Source organism: Hemitrygon akajei, chromosome 29 (genome assembly GCF_048418815.1).
Source record: "Hemitrygon akajei chromosome 29, sHemAka1.3, whole genome shotgun sequence".
NCBI lineage: Eukaryota > Metazoa > Chordata > Chondrichthyes > Myliobatiformes > Dasyatidae > Hemitrygon > Hemitrygon akajei.
Genome location: NC_133152.1, coordinates 50,801,346 through 50,820,148, shown reverse-complemented (window position 1 = coordinate 50,820,148; position 18,803 = coordinate 50,801,346). Strand labels below are relative to the sequence as shown.

Here is an 18,803-nt window from a genome sequence, read left to right as displayed (position 1 = left end):
ATGCAGGTTCCAACTTATGGAAGTTTACCTTTTAGATTGGTTACTGATCACTTTATATATTACGGGGTTAAAATTACAAAAAACCATAAGGATTTATTTAACACTAATTTCTTACCTTTAATCGATCAGATTAAACATTTGTTTACTAAATGGTCACCATTGTCTCTGTCACTGATAGGTCGGATCAATGCTATTAAGACGATTATTTTACCTAAATTTTTAGATATGTTTCAAGCGGTATCGATTTTTATTCTGAAATCCTTTTTTGATAATGTTGATTCTAAAATTTCTTCATATATCTGGCAGAATAAAAATCCTAGGTTAGGTAAAAGATACTTACAGAAGTCTAAAAAGGAGGGTGGACTGACTGCCGAATTTTAGATTTTATTATTGGGCAATCAATATCTGATATATGAAATGTTGGTTATGGGACTTGGATGTAACTTCAAGTCCTCACTGGGTAAATTTGGAAACCAAATCTGTACGAGGGTTCTCATTGGGTTCTATCTTAGGGACCTCACTTCCCTTTGCTTTTTCTAAATTGCATAAACAAATTGACAATCTGATAGTTAAATACACTTTACGAATATGGTTTCAATTTCAGAAATTCTTTGGGTTGAATCAATTTATTTTAGCAATTCCTATTAAATCTAATTTCTTTTTTCATCCCTCTATTATGGACCAAGTCTACTTAGCTTGGAAAGTTAAAGGTATATTACTAACCAGAAAAATTACTAAACTGAGCCAACAGTGATATAACTGCAGGAATGGATTTCTCAGGATTAGAAATATATAATAACAAGTCGTCTGCTAGGAGCTGTATCCATTAATTTAATAGGAAGTTTCATTGGAGCATGATCAGAAATGGTTATAATGTCATAATTACAATCAATTACAGATGGAATAAAACGAGAATCAATAAAAAAGTAATCAATTCTCGAATAGGAATGATAAGCATGTGAGAAGAATGAAATCTTTTTGTCCTTAGGGTGTAGAAATCTCCAAATATCCAAAATTCCAGAGTCAGTCAAAAAAGAGTTGATAAGAGTAGCTAACTTATTTGGCAAAGTCTGAGTGGATATAGATCTATCCATCAAGGGATTTAAACAACAATTAAAATCACCACCCATTATCAACGTATATTCATTTAGATTAGGTAGAGAAGTAAATAAAGACTTAAAAAAATCAGGATAGTCCACGTTTGGAGCGTAAACATTAACCATAGCAACCTTTTTATTAAAAAGTAACCCAGTAATTAACAAAAATCTACCATTTGGATCCAAAATAACATCATACTGAACAAATGTAATTGAGGAGTCTATAAAAATTGAAACTCCTTTTACTTTGGCATGCAAGTTCGAATGATACTGTTGACCCTTCCAAAACCTAAAAAAAGTTGATTGTCCTCTTTCCTAACGAGTTTCTCATACAAAAATAATATGAGCGTTTAGTCTTTGGAATACTTTAAAAATCTTTTTCCATTTAATCGGATGGTTTAAACCATTTGTATTCCAAGAGACAAAATTAATAGTCTGAGCCATATTTCCTAGGATCAACCCTTTGGTATATAAAGAGTTAACCATACTGTGAACTCATGAACCCAGAAGAGGGACAGAAATTCAGGGAGGAACCGAAAGTGGCGACGCGGTAGACATTTTGGTAGTTCTAAATCAGCGTAAATGAAAAAAACTAGAAAAACTAATAGAAAAGACCCCCCCACCCTCCACCCACGAAGCCCCCAAACTGGATCTGAAGAAGGCCAGAAAAAAGAATAACACTAAATCTACCCCCATGTCTCCAGAAGGCAACTCCAAAGATATGTTTTTAAAAAAGAACCACCCAAAATGCAAAAAAAATTAAACACTATACTAAAACAGTCTTCGTAATATAGCTTCTAAAAAGAAAAAAAAGAGTAAGCACCAGTACATAAGTCAGTTAAAAACCAAAGCAATTAAAAATAAGGTTATAAAAAAGGCATTATGGGAAGACGACAAAAATAAGATGGCGAGATAAAAGAACAAAGGGTGTTTAAAAGAAAGAAAAACAAACCGCCATCTTAATTAAATGAAAAATGAGAAAAACAAGATATTTATCCAGAACGATAAAAATTCACCATCAAATTAATAGTGTCCAGAAAAAAACTTTGAAGGGTCCCCTTTCTCGATGTCTTCAGGGAGACCAATTACACGTAAGTTCTGTCTTCTGGATCGATTTTCAAAATCAATGCTCTTGGATTTAAGAGTCTCCAACTGTTTAATCGCCGAGGATAATTTTTGTTCCAAATTCTCAATTTTCAAATCTCCCTTCCAAGCATCCTCTTGCAAACTTACGATTATAGTTTAGTGCTGTTTAACTTTGTGACCAATCGCTTCCACAGAATCCTGGACTGACTTTAAATCTTCTTTAATACTTTGACGTTGTTCTTCAAATTTTTCATTTAAAAGCTCCAACAACATGTTGTAAGTTAATTCAGTACACTTAGATTTAGGCTTTTTCTTCTTTCCGTTGCCATCAGAATCTTTCCCATTTTTGGGTTCTCGCCCTTTAGATCTTAAGACCCTTTCTGTGCACATATCTTCAAAATTCACAGTACAAACACGAAGATAATTCAAAAGAAGTAATAAAAATCTTCTAGTGTAGGTAAGAATAGGTTAAATAAGGGTGAACATGGGCTAAAAAAAGTAAAGATAATGGAGCAAATCCAAAGCTGATCTCACTCCATGAGCGCCTACTGGAGAACCCCTTCAACTTTCTTTTGAAGACCCTGATGTGGAGTTAACGCTGAATTCAGTTCTTTGCGGGCCTCATGTTTGGTCACTTTTCGATATGCCAAGTATGCAGCCTAGAAGGCCAGACTTTCACGGCTCTGGAGGCGGGCTGATTCAAGGCTGATGCCACCACCAACGACTGATGTGTCATGGGAGAACAAGGAAGCAGCAGGATTGCTGTTGACTGTGTACCCAGAGGCACAGAGCATGGAAAAAGCCACGCAGAGACTTTGAACACCATAAATCAGCGAGTTGTTTTATTGTGTCTCCCCTCAACAGGTGAAATGGGGACACCTCTTTTCCCTTCTTGGAGGGAGGGGAGAGAGACACATAGAGATGCTTTGTGGGGGGGCGCCGATACGTTTTTGCTGATGGGGGGGTTGCCTTGCTGCTGCTTGTCTGTGGAGAGGGGAGCTGGTGGGGGCTTTAGGGTTCTAACATTTAAGTGTCGTTCATTCTTTGGGCCACTCCTCTGTTTTCATGGAAGCTTGCGAAGAAAAAGAATTTCAGGATGTATATTGTATGCATTTCTCTGACATTAAATATACCTATTGATGCGTGGCCACTTAATCCTTATTGTAAGCTCTTTGGCATGAGATTTTTATATTTCTTTGTCATCCTGATCTGCCTCATTAAACACAGCGTTGTTTACCAATTTGACAGTGTCCTCTCGAAGATTCAAGAGGAAGCTACTGACATGACGAAGGAAGCCCTGAACACTGCCAGAGATGGAGAACCTTCATTGCTGCCCTATAAATATATATAATGTACAGGCATGGTCGAGTAGTGTTTTGTACAACACTTTACAACACCAACTGTAAGATTGGGATATAATTCCCATTTCTGCCTGTAAGGAGTTGCACGCACGCCCTGTGATTGCTTGGGTTTCCTTTGAGTGCTTTGGTTTCCTCCCATATTCCACGGAGGTACAGTTAGGGCTGGTGAGTTGTAGACATACGATGTTGGTGCTGGAAACGTGGTGGCACTTGCAGACACCCCAACACAATCCTCGCTGATTTGATTTGCTGCTATCAACACACTTCAATGTCTCGAAGTTAATTCTCTGTACGGTGTATGGGGTGTCCAGGGAGGGGTAGCACCTCTGGTGGCAGGCTTGTCGTGCCCACTCAGGGGCAGCTCATCCACCTTTGGTCCCCACCTGTCACCCAGCTCTCACCTCTGGCCAAGAAACTGTTTGCAGTCAACAATGGCCACACTGCTTCGACAGGAGAGATGAACCAGGTGAGGGTAGCCGGGAGACAGTGAGACAGGGATTTGCTTGCCCCAGCATGAGAAGCCAGTTCCAGCAGACTGGGCAGATGAGATCAACTACAAGATCTAACAGCCAAGAAGGCAATGCTGCAATGCTTCATGGAGAGCGAGGGGCATGAAAAGATACAAAGTGTCATGGCTATCCACTGCAGCCAAGGAAGTCTCCAGTCATGACAATTTCTCATACCATTGCACCAAGATTTGTGAGGCTGAGAGAGTGGAGCTGCTCCAGTGCAACAAGATTCCTCCTGCACAGGTCTTGGTCATCGCTGGACAGCCAACACATGTTCTTCACTTTTGTACGGCACCCAGTATTGTGTTACCGCTTATACTGTAACTTGCCATTTTTCCTGAGAGGAAATGCAATCCTTAGAGCTGCTGGGGTGATTTGAAACCAAGAATACTCACAATACATTGTTATGAACAAGTGGAGCATCATGGCATTAACGATACTGACAAGAGACAAAAAGGCAAGAATGGTCACACTGCACTTGGGAGTACTGTGAGCATTTTGGGCCCCTTTCCTAAGAAAGGATGTGCTGACATTGGAGGGGGTACAGAGGAGGTTCATGAGAATGATCGCAGGAATGAAATGGAGAATATGCGAGGAGCATTTAATTGCTCTGGGCTGGAGTTTAGAAGAATAAAGGGGGATCTCATTGTAATCTATTGAATATTGAAAGGCCTAAATAGAGTGGATGTGGAGAGGATGTTTCCTATAATGGGGAAGTCTATGACCAGAGGGCACAGCCTCATAATAGACGAATGTCCCCTCAGAACAATGGTGAGAAGGAATTTCTTTAGCCAGAGGGTGGTGAATCTGTGGAATACTTTGCCACAGATGGCAATGGAGGTCAAGTCATTGTGTAGATTTAAAGCGGAGGTTGATAGGTTCATGATTAGTAAGAGAGTCAAAGGTGGGGAGAAGCCAGTAGAGATAATAGATCAGCCCTGATAAAGCGGCAGAGCAGAAACAATGGGCCAAAAGGCCTAATTCTCCTCCTATGTTAATACTCTTATGGAACAAAAAACGTATTATTCATGGTGATTAGTCTCCATTTTGTTATAGCAAGAAAAGCTTTGTTAATTATGGACAGCTGTCCTAAATAATCTGTGGCATTTCAGTGAATCAAACAGGGATAACTGTACTTGCTAGAGTGAGGAGGGCATCTATTCTCTACAGCTCAGAGAAATGAGGGCTGACCTCATTGCAAAGGACAAAATGCTTGGGAGGCTCAACAGAGTAGATACAAGGAGGATGCTTGCTCTGGTTTAGAACAACAAGGGGTCTCAGGATCAAAATAAGAGACAGGCCATTTCAGACTAATACTATCACCTAATTAGAGTAACAATAGTTCTAGATCCACGTCACTGCTTACCCATTTCTCTTACTGAGCATTATTGATTTATCGATGGATTCCAATCCGTGCCACCTCCTGCTACTGATGTGACCCCAGTGGATTCCTGCAGAAAGGTGACAAAAAAACATAAAAAATAGGAAGTGCTTGTCAGTCCAGTGAATTGTGTTGTTCTGATATTTAACAAGTAGACTTGTCTTTGTGTGTATCTTCTGTTTTATGCCAAAGCTGAATTCTTACACAATCTTGATTCTTAGGTACACCTTGCATCAGCAGTTAATCCAAAAACATTTGTTGTTAGTACCTTTTGCTTATTAAGTAATGACGTTTCAACATTGAGATCCACACAATATCCGGTCTAGCAACTCTTAACAAAGCTAAACTGTCTAATTTAACTTTAGCTCCAGAAACAATTCTAATTCTTTCATACCACATTCACAACACTATTCTACCATCAAGGTTTATAAACTTTTCCACACATTCAACTGCATGCTTTGCCACTAGGATGTGTAAAGTTTTCCGATATTTCTCCAGATGCAGAAATCTAGAGGATTAGAAATTCATCCTGTGCCGTGTCCACAATACGGGAGCCTCATTCCATCATGCCTCTTATTTCACTAATTTGCTTAATTACTTTCAGTGTAATCAAAATACAGGCTTTGTTTAAACCTCATTTGCCTATTTTCATCTATTCTCCAGATACAACAATAGGTATCTCTAGACCAGTGGTTCCCAACTTGAGGTCCATGGACCCCTTTGGTTAATGGTAGGGGGCCATTACACAAAAAGGGCAAGGACCCCCTGCTCTAGATGATGTCTTTATCCAACTGGGTTATCTCTGAATTATAAATATAAATATCAATGTGCAAGTCTAGAAAATGATGTTGAAATGGCATAAACTGCAGACCTGTGAAAATCAGTTTAAGATCACTACCAATGACCATCCATACAGTGATGAACAACGCTGTTAACAGTGAGACATCTAGGATGACAGGCAGTAGTTTCCAGTTCTCAGTCTTCATTGGAACTAGATGCATCCTTTAGTATCTGCAAAACACAATTAGACAACTCTGGGGATTTACTAAATGGTTCTCAGTCAAGCAAGCCTTCTGAAATACCTCTCATCCCCCCACTTCCTTCTTCTACCATTCACTCTGCTCTCCTATCAGTTCGAGCAACGGTCGGCAATCGTGTCGACTCCCCTCGGCCGCTAGGGGGCAGTCGCCGGCCGGTGAGTAATCCCGTTGCCATGGGAGAACCGTGACACCTTCCCACCGCTAGGGGGCAGTCGCCGGCCGGTGAGTAATCCCGTTGCCATGGGAGAACCGTGACACCTTCCCACCGCTAGGGGGCAGTCGCCGGCCGGTGAGTAATCCCGCTGCCATGAGCGCTATATTCATGTCCCCACTCCTTCCCAAACGGTGCCAGTTGGAAAACGGCCTCGTCTGTCAGTGAACCGGCCACCGCTCGGCAGATCGGTTCTTGGCGCCAAGTGGAAGCCTCTCGGCGCTCGCAATATCGCATAAACACGGCCCGCACCGCGAACATTCCCACCGCCCGGTCGAAAAGGGAGAAATAAACAAAGGCGAGCTGGGCGGATCAGGAACCCCCTCCCCTCGTCCCGTCTCTCTGTGTCTCCTCAGACCGACCCCGATCAGAAACCGGCTCCAAACCGACCGAACGAAGGGACTTGTCCCAGACGGTTAAGCGATGTCTGTACTCACTGGAAAGGCGCTTCACCCCGCGGCAGACACTGGATTCGGGTCCATTGGAAGAGCGACACGAACTCTGCACAAACTTCACAAGGAAACCAGGAAGAGCCCGACTTTTAATTTCTGTTGTGGGTGGGGATAACGCTGAGGCTGAGCCTATCACTGACGTGTATTGTGATTGACGTCAGAGGTACAGAACATGAGGCTGAGCCTATCACCGACGTGTATTGTGATTAACATACCTGAGCCTATCACCGACGTGTATTGTGATTGACGTCAGAGGTACAGAACATGAGGCTGAGCCTATCACCGACGTGTATTGTGATTGACGTCAGAGGTACAGAACATGAGGCTGAGCCTATCACCGACGTGTATTGTGATTAACATACAAGAGGTACAGAACATGAGGCTGAGCCTATCACCGACGTGTATTGTGATTAACATACCTGAGCCTATCACCGACGTGTATTGTGATTGACGTCAGAGGTACAGAACATGAGGCTGAGCCTATCACCGACGTGTATTGTGATTGACGTCAGAGGTACAGAACATGAGGCTGAGCCTATCACCGACGTGTATTGTGATTAACATACCTGAGCCTATCACCGACGTGTATTGTGATTAACATACCTGAGCCTATCACCGACGTGTATTGTGATTGACGTCAGAGGTACAGAACATGAGGCTGAGCCTATCACCGACGTGTATTGTGATTGACGTCAGAGGTACAGAACATGAGGCTGAGCCTATCACCGACGTGTATTGTGATTAACATACAAGAGGTACAGAACATGAGGCTGAGCCTATCACCGACGTGTATTGTGATTAACATACCTGAGCCTATCACCGACGTGTATTGTGATTGACGTCAGAGGTACAGAACATGAGGCTGAGCCTATCACCGACGTGTATTGTGATTGACGTCAGAGGTACAGAACATGAGGCTGAGCCTATCACCGACGTGTATTGTGATTAACATACAAGAGGTACAGAACATGAGGCTGAGGCTGAGCCTGTCACCGAGTTATTTACTCCCCCCGGTTCCGGAATAGTATAAGACCTGCAGGAAACAGAACATAATATTTATTTGTCTTCCTTCCCGAACATAAAAGCAGGACTTTCATCTGAGGTGTATTTTTTGTATCGTTTTGCTAACCACTCAGTTCGAGGGGAATTATATTTTGGAAAGTGTGTCGTCCGGCGGCTGATGGCGGAGTCTCTCCCTCTGATCTCTTTTGCAAAGATGCCGCCTGACCTGAGTTTGGTGGGCGCTGCGTTTACATATTTTTCAATCGGGAAACTCAATGGCGATGTGGGAGAGAAATTTCATCAGAATAGTTTCAATGACCCGGTGTACACGGAGCCGATTACCCGTTAGTTAATCAAACTCGTCACTCTTCCAGATGTAGCCAGCCATTGCTGATGTTTTAACAATTATTACCACTCGGTGCTGACTCTATGATCCGTGAACTCTTCCGTTTATCGCTTCAGTTTCCAACTCGACGACTTTCGGTAATTCCCTTCCCCCATCCCACTCTCACTCTGCCTCCTTCTCCAGCTGCCTATCACCTCTCATGATTCTGATTTCTTCTACTACCCATAGTGCTTTCCCCTTACATTCCTTCTTCACCTCTCCTGCCTATCCTAAGCTAGACTGGACTCCCATTACAGATGCCTTGTGCAGGAAGGCACAGAGTCGACTGTACTTCCTTAGAAGGTTGGCGTCATTCAATGTCTGTAGTGAGATGCTGAAGATGTTCTATAGGTCAGTTGTGGAGAGCGCCCTCTTCTTTGTGGTGGCGTGTTGGGGAGGAAGCATTAAGAAGAGGGACGCCTCACGTCTTAATAAGCTGGTAAGGAAGGCGGGCTCTGTCGTGGGCAAAGTACTGGAGAGTTTAACATCGGTAGCTGAGCGAAGGGCGCTGAGTAGGCTACGGTCAATTATGGATAACTCTGAACATCCTCTACATAGCACCATCCAGAGACAGAGAAGCAGTTTCAGCGACAGGTTACTATCGATGCAATGCTCCTCTGACAGGATGAAGAGGTCAATACTCCCCAATGCCATTAGGCTTTACAATTCAACCGCCAGGACTTAAGAACTTTTTAAAAGCTATTATTAATGCTGTTTGAGATAGTGATTTAGATGCATATCATATTTTTTTACTGAGTTAAGTATAGTATGTTATTAGTTTTGCTACAACAAGTGTATGGGACATTGGAAAAAAAAGTTGAATTTCCCCATGGGGATGAATAAAGTATCTATCTATCTATCTATCTATCTATCCTCTCCCCCACCCCTTGATCTTTCCCCCTTACTGGTTTTTCACCTGGCACCTACCAACCTCCCCCCACCTTCTTTATAGGACCCCGGCTCCCTCCCTCTTCAGTCCTGATGAAGGGTCTCGGCCCGAGACGTTGACTGCTTGTTTCCACGGATGCTGCCCGACCTGCTGTGTTCCTCCAGCATGTTGTATGACCTCCCACTCTTTACCCTCCTCTGACCCCAGCCCCAACCCTTGCCATGTCTTCACCATCCCCTCTGACCTTCCCCTCTCTGAGGCAGAGCGTTCTGTCCTTAGCAAGGGCCTCATTTTTGTCTCCCACCGTCCACACCTCAGTGAGTTCCGTGCCCGCCATGACGCTGAACTCTTCTTCCGTCGTCTATGTCTCCGAGCCTACTACTTTAACAAGATTCCCCTCCCCATGTTGATGATCCCCTCTACCGTCTTCAAACCTCCTCCTCCTTGGCACCCCCACCGGGCCTTCTACCTACACTCGATCTTTTCATCTCCAACTGTCGCCGAGACATCAACCGTCTCAACTTCACCACTCCTCTCTCCTGTTCCAACCTCACTCCCTCTGAACGCACTGCCCTTGTCGTGGTTTTTCGTGCCTCACAAATGACCAAGAGACGCAGAAGATTCTTCAAGAAGGGTTAAACTTTAATTTGCAAATCAAAGCTGAGACAGTCATTGAGCTAGTCGCTGATTGCCCCCCGATCCCCGGACACCGCAACTTTTATAGCAATCTCTGGTTGCATTTTACACGTGGTGCACGTACATCATGCATAGCAAATAATAAACTCAGAACTGAGCAATGTTCTAATCTACATTTCTTTAGTTCTTTAGCTACCTCTCATTAACACACCATTGTCTTCTACATTCCTAAGACTTGTCTACTAAATTGAGTACATGCATAGCAAATAACTAACTTTGTAGTTAAAGTTTATACTTTTATACTCCAATATATCCCCCCTTTGAGACCCAGAGGGTCTCACACAGAGAAGGAAGACGAAGAGTCTGCGCACAAAAGCCCCAATAAACTCAAGCACTTATTCCCAAATCTCGGGTTAAACTATAATTTTCTGCGCCAAGACCTCAAAGTATTCTCTCCCTGTTACCCTGGGCTGCTGAGCCAAAAACCTGTCCCTCTGTTTCTGAGACAGGGAAAAAAACTCAGAAGCCCTTACAATCTACTCCCACACTGTCGTTTTGCTCCTGTTCATCCTGCAGGTGTTGTAGGCTGTAACGATACATGTTCGGTATTTCTTTCTCCATTAAGCTTGCTTCAGTAATTGCCACGAGCATTGGAAATTGTTTGGTTGCAGCACGCACTACAAGAGATTTGAGACAAAGAAGAAAACAGCACAGCAGAAGCGCACAGCTCAACAATATAATACTGACAGTTATTGCTATTTTAGTCAGCCATGCTCCCCATCCTCTGAGTCTACTTTCCAACCAGTCAAAGAACTGATGTCTGAACCCTGCATTCTGTTTGACCTCCGTCCGCAGATTCTTTAACTTATTCATTGCTCTGGTGAAAGACCCTTCTGGGCTAGTATTGTTCGGTATGAAAGTGCAGCATTGTTCTCCAAACATTACAGACACACCCTCTTTCTCTGCCAAAAGCCAATCTAGTACCTGTCTGTTTCGCCACGCCACCCTGCTAGTTGCATCCAGCTGTTGCCCTAAGGCCTCCAGTGCATCATCGGTGTAGTTGATGAATCTCTGCTGTTTATAGTATATATAGTTTATCCATTCAACATTTTTGCTCACCCCTATCACAGGTATGATAGCTTCCCAGCCTGCAGCAATCTCATTTTGTGCCTTGAATTCGTTAGGTATACCTCTTGGCTGCCCTATACTGTCAATCCGGATTGTCGGATCTGGGTCATATTTTCTCTTCTGCCGTAGCAGAGTCCGCTGCTCAGGGAAGTTAGCATTGGACTGTACTTCAGGGGACATTATAACTTCCTGAAGCAGCATGACACGCGTACATGTTCCTGCCCACCTGAGGGGGAGCGTAGATCTCAGACCTCCTTCCTGTCCACACAGCCACCAAGTGTCTGCTAATGGGATAGTCTGAGACTCCATTGCACCCTCAGGAGGAGGGGAACCCGTCAAGTGTCTTTTACCTGGGGTTACATCCCATGTCTGAGTGCAGTTGCCTCGGAAATGGCCAACCGGGTGAGTGCCCACCCGCATGAAACATTCATAATTCAGATGGTCCTGCATTATAAGCTGTTGCAGTGTAGGTGTCTGGCTTCTTTTGTTTATAGCCCAGGGTCTGCTATAATTACAGTGATAGGCAAGCTTGTTTTGGTCAAACTGCGAGGACGCCTGATATAGCATACACCAATATGGGCACATTGGTGCATTGTTCATACAGTTTTGATAGCAGGAATCTGCTTTAACGCAAATCCTCATGAAACAAGCCCTACCCGGACCTGGACACTGTCGTTCGCATTGTTCCCTGTGCTCTCTCCGCCACCGCGTGCAAGTGGAGGAGTTATACGGCATGGGAACTACATGCTGAGTGAGGCTTTCCCTTGAGCACAGGTAACAATTTTGTTTCTTCATCATTCCTGCCGTGTAAGCTGCCCATTGATACCACTGATTAGTATGTGTCTTTAACCATGGCGAGGAGATAAGTGTTGTGCTCCTCTTACTTCTTTTCTGCAGGTTACCAGTCCCATTCCATATCTGCCCCACTAATGGTTCCCAAGTCTGCACTAGAGTATGTGGGTGCTTTGTCCCCGGGGGCACAACTGGTCGTTCCCAGCTCATCTCCATTATCTGGAGAAGCCCTATTATCCACCACCACATCCTGAGGGTCTTGAGGCCCATCCTCAGAATCAAAAATTTCCCTTACTAATTGATCAAACTCCTGCGGTGCAGTGTCAGCTTCTTGTTCCCCCTGTCTGTCTCCCGCTAATTGCTCTTCCGCATCACTTACCTCGGACACTTCACCTGATTGCCCTTGCAGGACTGCCCTCGTGCAATGGTTCAGGTGGTACCAGGTGGAGCGTCCTTCTACCTGAACTGCAGTGGGTGATGCCTTGGTCACCGTAAAGGGTCCTCCCCTTCTCGACTCGTTCCACTTTCTCCGAAAAACTCGCACGTAAACCTGGTCTCCTGGTTTGATCAGTCCTTCCCCTTGTACAGTCTCCGGCTCTTTCTGTTTTTCCTGGGCATAAATAGACCTATGTATCATAGTTAGCTGCTGCATGTATTGTTTCAATTCTATTTCCAATTGTTCCAAGCTAGGTCCCTTATACGGCCCTCTCCACTGGGGCACTGGCATGGGCCTCCCAGTGAGCATCTCATGCGGTGTCAGGCATGTCATTCGATTAGTTTGCATGCGGTAACTCATCAATGCTAACGGTAAAGCATCGACCCAATTAAGTTTAGTATCTGCACAAATTTTGTTTAGTTTGGCTTTCAGGGTTCCATTAATTCTCTCTACCATGCCCTGCGACTGAGGGTGATATACACATCCAAACCTTTGCTTTATCCTCAGCGCCTGTAGTACCAGTTTGACCACTTTCTGGATAAAAGCTGAACCGTGTCTGAGCTAACTTCTGTAGGTATTCCAAACCTTGGGATCACTTCATTTATCAGGAATTTTACCACTGTCTTTGCCCCTTGATCTCTTGAAGGTACCACCTCCACCCATCTGCTAAATCGATCAATTACTACCAGCATGTATCTTTTCCCTCTCACTGTCTTTATCATGTCTACGTAATCGATCACTAAATGTTTAAATGGTCCTTCAGGTACAGGAATGTGACCTATTGGGGTTGTAATTCCCTTCTGAACATTATTTTGTGCGCATACCTCGCACTGTGACAAAACAAAGTCCACTGAAGCCTGTAAATAAGGTGACCAAAAACCATCCTTCTTTATTTTCCTTATCACTTCCCCCCTTGAACAATGGTCCATCCCATTCACTTCTGAAATCAGAATCGTCAGTAGAGGGGTGGGTACTACCAACAAACCGTCTTCCGTGCTCCACAAGCCTTCCGGGTTCTGCTTGGCCCCCCTTTTTCTCCACATTGTCTGTTCTGCCAAAGTTGCCTTACCTTGTATTTCAATTAGGTCCTCTACGTCAGGTTCTGGAGTTAGGCTTACCTGGGGAGCAATGACAGCTGACGTACATCCAGACGCTTTTCTAGCTGCCTCGTCTGCAGCTTGATTTCCCTTTGTTATTACATCGTTTCCCTTTTTATGTGCCTGGCATTTTACTATAGCCAATGCTTTAGGTTTCATTATGGCTTTTATTAAGTCTAGAATTTGCTGACAATGTTGTATGGGATCTCCGCTACTTTTTTTAAAACCTCTCTGCTTCCACACTGCCCCGAACAAATGGCATACTCCGTGAGCATATGCTGAATCAGTATAGATGTCTACTTTCTCACCTTCCATCATTTCACATGCAGCTGTCAGGGCTTTGAGTTCTGCTAGTTGGGCGGAACACGGTTGGGGACAGGACTCCATCCTAATAATCTTATAGCTCGACTGATCCTGCTGCACCACTGAGAATCCTGCGTGATTTCCATCATAATCCCTATAACAAGAGCCATCTACGAACAGAACCTTTTTATCTATATCCTCTAGTGGTTCTGACCGTAAATCTGCTCTCAATTTGGCAAATGCCATCGTCTTCCCTACACAATCATGGGGTTCTCCTTCATAGTCCAAAGGGACAAAATCGGCTATATTACTGGTAGTGCATCTCTGTATAGTTATGTCAGGAAATGTCAATAGCATCTGATACACTGCTATCCTGGCTGGCGTCAGCACAAATTTCCCTCTTTCCAGCAATTCTGCTACTTTGTGGTGTGTGTACAGAGTTACAGGATAGCCCAGGGTTACCGATGATGCCTTTTCATATGCATAGTACAGCGCCGCCAATCCCTGATAACAGGGTGGGTACCCCTGAGCCACCTCATCTAGTCTCGTACTGTAGTATGCTATCGGCTGCTTTGCTTTTCCTGTGCCTGTCTCTTGTGTTAGAACCGCTGTGACATAACCCTCCTGTCGATTGGATACATACAAATAAAAAACCTTCTCGTAGTCAGGCAAAGCTAATGCTGGTGCTGACTGCAATTCCTGCTTAATAGTATTGAAAGCTATCTCCGCCTCTCCATTCCACTGTAAGCCGTTCTTCAAATTTGTATGTCCTGCTTCTTTCATTATCTTTCTTAAAGGTGCCACAATCTCAGCATATTCTCCTATCCAATCTGAGCTGTACCCTGCCATTCCCAAAAATGTCATCATCTGCCCTACAGTCTGGGGTTTTGGGGCCTTAGCTATTGCCTCAATCTGATCTGGTGCTATCGCCTTCACTCCCTTGGATATTACCCTGCCTAAGTATTCCACTTGCTGCGTGCAGAATTGCAGTTTCTTTTTGGATACTTTATGTCCTCCACGCGCTAGCTTCTCTAACAGAGTTATAGTGTCCTGCTTACATTGTTCCTCGCTGTGGGAGCAAATCAACAGGTCATCCACATACTGTAACAATGTACTTTCCAATGGCATGCCCTCTAGGTCTGCCTTCAATACCTGATTAAAAATGTGTGGTGAATGTTTAAATCCTTGCGGCATTCTGGTATAGGTATACTGAGCACCTCTGTAAGTAAATGCAAACAAATACTGACATTGCTCAGCCAGAGGAATGCTGAAGAAAGCCGAACACAAATCGATCACTGAAAAGTAACTTGCTTCTGGTGGAACATTAGTCAAAAACGTGTGTGGGTTGGGGACTACCGCTGGCCAGTCCTCTACCACATCATTTACCGCTCACAAATCATGCACCAATCTCCACTTAGATTTATCTGCTTTTAAGACCGGCAACAACGGGGTATTGCATGGACTGTTTGTTCTTTTAAGCACTCCTATTTCAAGCAACCCCTGCACTGTCGACACTATTCCCTCTTCCGCTTCTGGTCTTAGAGGGTATTGTGGTCTCCTGGGTGGAATTGCTCCCCTTTTCAGCCTTATTTCCACCGGACTCGCTGTTTTTATTTTCCCTACGTCCGTGTCATGCTGTGACCACAGAATAGACGGCAACTCATCTAACCTTTTATCTTTCTGCTGGCCTCTTTCCTTTCCCAGCACGGGCATGTGTGGTTGGGGAGTTATTTCGACCTCTCTCACTGTCCCTACCATATCTACACTTACCATTATTTTAATACAATTGTTGTTTTCTGATATCCACACCTCTGGCGTGATTTTCCTCCACACTGTTACGGTTTCAGCACTCTTAACTAAAGGTCCTAAGTCTTTAGACTGATATCCCTTATTTACCAACAACGTTACGTGGGGCGCAGCCTCCGGTATCCTGTACCATTTTTCTAAAAAGGTGTTCCACTTAACTTGTAAAGCTGCCCCTTGCTTTCCAATTATCACAGCCTCCCCTTCCAGGTGCTGCTGGGTACATACCTCCAGGTGCCATCTCTCTTCTAATTCCCTGTTCTGAGTCTCGTCAAAAATCACTGTACAATGTAGCTCAGATTTGGGCATTACAGCCCTGGGTAATATAGCCTGCACGCCCTTTTTCCATTTTTCCCAGGTTTCCTGAATCTGGTCTGCGATGTCTCCTATCCAAAAGACATTAGCCTTCTTGTCTTCTCACACTATCAATTGAGCCCCTGCTCTTTTCACACTCAGCCCATTTCTGGTGCATTCTAATTTTAATTCCAGTTTCAACAAGGCATCTCTGCCTAACAAATTAATCGGAGTCCCTTTAAATACCAGCACTGGCAAAACAATTTCTTTATTTCCCATTCTCAATCACACTGGAGCCGTGCACTGTGTCAACTGTGTTTTCCCCGAGAACCCTACCGTCTTAATAAACTTTCCTGGCATGGGAAGGTGAAGGGCATACTGTGGCTGTACGCAAGTGTACGTGGCTCCAGTATCTATCATCATTGGTGTCAGTTGCCCTTCTAACATAACCTGAACAATGGGTTCCTCATCTGCCTCCCTTGTTATCATTGGGTAATGTCCCTTCCCACTCAAGTTCTCGGGGCACCCCTAATACCTCGCATAGGGGTTCACAGGTCCGCTTGGGCCGGTGGGGGCTGGTCCTTGGCTAAACTTTAGTTCCCTTCTTATCAGTTCCTGCCGGTGTGTGACAGGCCATAGTATAAACGGACAATCTCTTCTCATGTGACCTGGCTGATTACGTTCCCAGTACAATCTCTCTACCTCTCTTTCCCACTGTCTTCTCACTGGTCTCCTTTGCCCATAGCTCCTCTGTCCCCCTCCTTGGGACTTCCAGTCCTGTCTGGGCTGTTTGAATTTAGCCTGTTCCTGATAGAGCATTTGTGGGAATGCTCCCTCAAAGTTAATTATTGGCATGGGGTTTTCCAGCCCTTGTCTTACAGTATGATCGGTCCCTCCATATAGCAGTGCTTTGTCCAGCTCGATGGCTGTACTCGAACCGGTGGTTGTTGGCAGCATCTTTTTGTTTTTCTCTTTTTCCTTCTTTTTGAGTTCTTTGAGCTGCATTTGTATTAACTTTCTTTGCACCTCTTCCTGCTGCTCAGCCAACCTTTGTTTGTCTTTCCGGTATTTCTCAACCGCATGGACTACGTGGTCTCTAAATTCTTGTGGGGTTTTTGACGTTAGCCCAACCACCTCCTCCAGTTTGGATTTTACTTGCGGAGGCATTGCATCCAAAATGCTATGTCAGAACAGTGAGGTCATAAGTAAGCTATTCTCCACCTCTTGCTCAGTCTCCAGTCTCCACCTTTTCAACTGGTTTTCTACGTAGGCTGCTGGGTTTTCAGTGTCTCCCAGTGGATCCCCTTTTAAGGCTTTGGGGTCCACTTTGGGTGGATAAAGCTTTCTGAGGGCCTGCCATACCCTCTGCCTCACTCTGTCAAACCCATCTCCATCAGTTCTTGGGTCGTTCGAGTTTACTATGCCAGCCATTTCCATTAGTTCGTTAAATTTGGAGGTTCCCATCAACCTTATCAACAGTGCCTTCAAATCTCCCATAGCCAATAATCGTCCCGCTGTTTCTTCTTCAAAGGCTCTAATCCATTTCCCTGCTCCTTCATGGAAATTGGGCAGAGTGTTTTTCAGCCCTTCTAGGTCCTGGGATCCCCAAGGGATATACTGCACTTGTCCTGATCCTTTAACCAACAACGGCATCATTCTTCCTCCTTCTTCCCACCTGCCCTGGCTCTCCTCCTCGCCTGACTCCCCATCTGTCTCAGGGTATGTCTTTACTGCCTCCCTCACAAATGTCTCCGGGGTCCTCTTCTTCCCTCGGTCTCCCTGTGGAGTCCTTCCTTTCTGTCTTGATTCAACACTTGGTTGGCCCCTAGAGTATTTTTCGCATCTCTCCTGGCAATCCCCTTTCAGTAACTTATCTAGCTCTCTCTCTACTTCCGCAAGTCGCTCCCCTACTGCCTCCTTCCGTCCTTCTAGGCTTCTGCCTCCTACCTTTTCCTCAAATTCTCACATCCTCTCTCTCTCCATTTAACTCTTGCTCCTCCAATGAGTCACCTTTTCTAGTCTGTTTATTTCTATGGTATAATCGATACTCCTCATATTCCTTTTCCTCTCTCAAGTATTTCATCCGTTCAATCTGTTCTTGCATTTCTCTCTGTACCTGTTCTATCTTTATCCTTTCTGCCTGTATCTCCTGCCATATCGCTGCTTTTTCCTTCTCATATTGTTTTTTTTCCTCCTCATTATCCCAAACTTGGACTTCTCCCTGCATGTTTACTGTTCCCATCAGCAGGGGGCACTGCTTGGGGGTTCCTTCCTCATTATAGGGAGGGGGTTTTTCTGTTTCTTTCGCATCCGGGTACGGAGCTGAAGCCAGCTTCTCACCGTACCCTTCTCTCTCTCTAACAGGCTGTTTCTCCAGCACCTTAGTGTCTTCCTCGCTTGTAATCAATATTCTACCTGTCCTCCTCAGCCTTTCTCCCTCCGTTCTGAAGAGTTTTAGCACTTCCATTTCTCGTTCTCTTTTTTGCTCTCTTTTCTTAGATTTATCTTTTGATTTGTAATTTTTAATTAGTTCCTCCATTTCTTCGCACAAACTTACATCAAATGTTCCTTCTTTTGGCCACTTTGTGACCAGGTTTTTGGTTCTTTTTTCCCATTTTTCTGAAGTTTTTGTGATCTCATTTTGAACAAATGGGAATTTTTTGCTCAGAATCTCTACTGCTGTTCCTTTACCTGTCATGTTATTCTCTCTTTTTAAGGTATTTCAGAGATTCACAGTTTGTTTACTGGATAATATTATTTACTCTAATTCTACACCTAGTCCTAGTCTAACACCACGTGGACTTTTTCTTCCTATAACACCACATGGACTTTTTCTTCCTATAACTTACTCTAATTCTACGCCTAGTCTAACACCTCGCCCGTTCAGACCCTTATCTCTTA

The 18,803-nt window shown here is 44.2% G+C and overlaps 1 protein-coding gene across 2 annotated transcripts in view; it reads right to left on the bottom strand.

Moving 5' to 3' along the window:
* LOC140718521 (uncharacterized) overlaps positions 1-7,238 on the bottom strand; it is a 182,864-nt gene extending 175,626 nt beyond the window's left edge. For both annotated transcript variants that reach the window (XM_073032474.1, XM_073032475.1), the window contains exons 1-3: positions 7,123-7,238; positions 6,306-6,445; positions 5,420-5,504 (exon numbers count right to left, since the gene is read on the bottom strand). In XM_073032474.1, the coding sequence (XP_072888575.1) occupies positions 5,420-5,504; positions 6,306-6,435 (215 nt within the window). In that variant the 5' untranslated portion in view covers positions 6,436-6,445; positions 7,123-7,238. The remainder of the gene's footprint in view (positions 1-5,419; positions 5,505-6,305; positions 6,446-7,122) is intronic.
* Between the last annotated feature and the right edge of the window lie 11,565 nt (positions 7,239-18,803).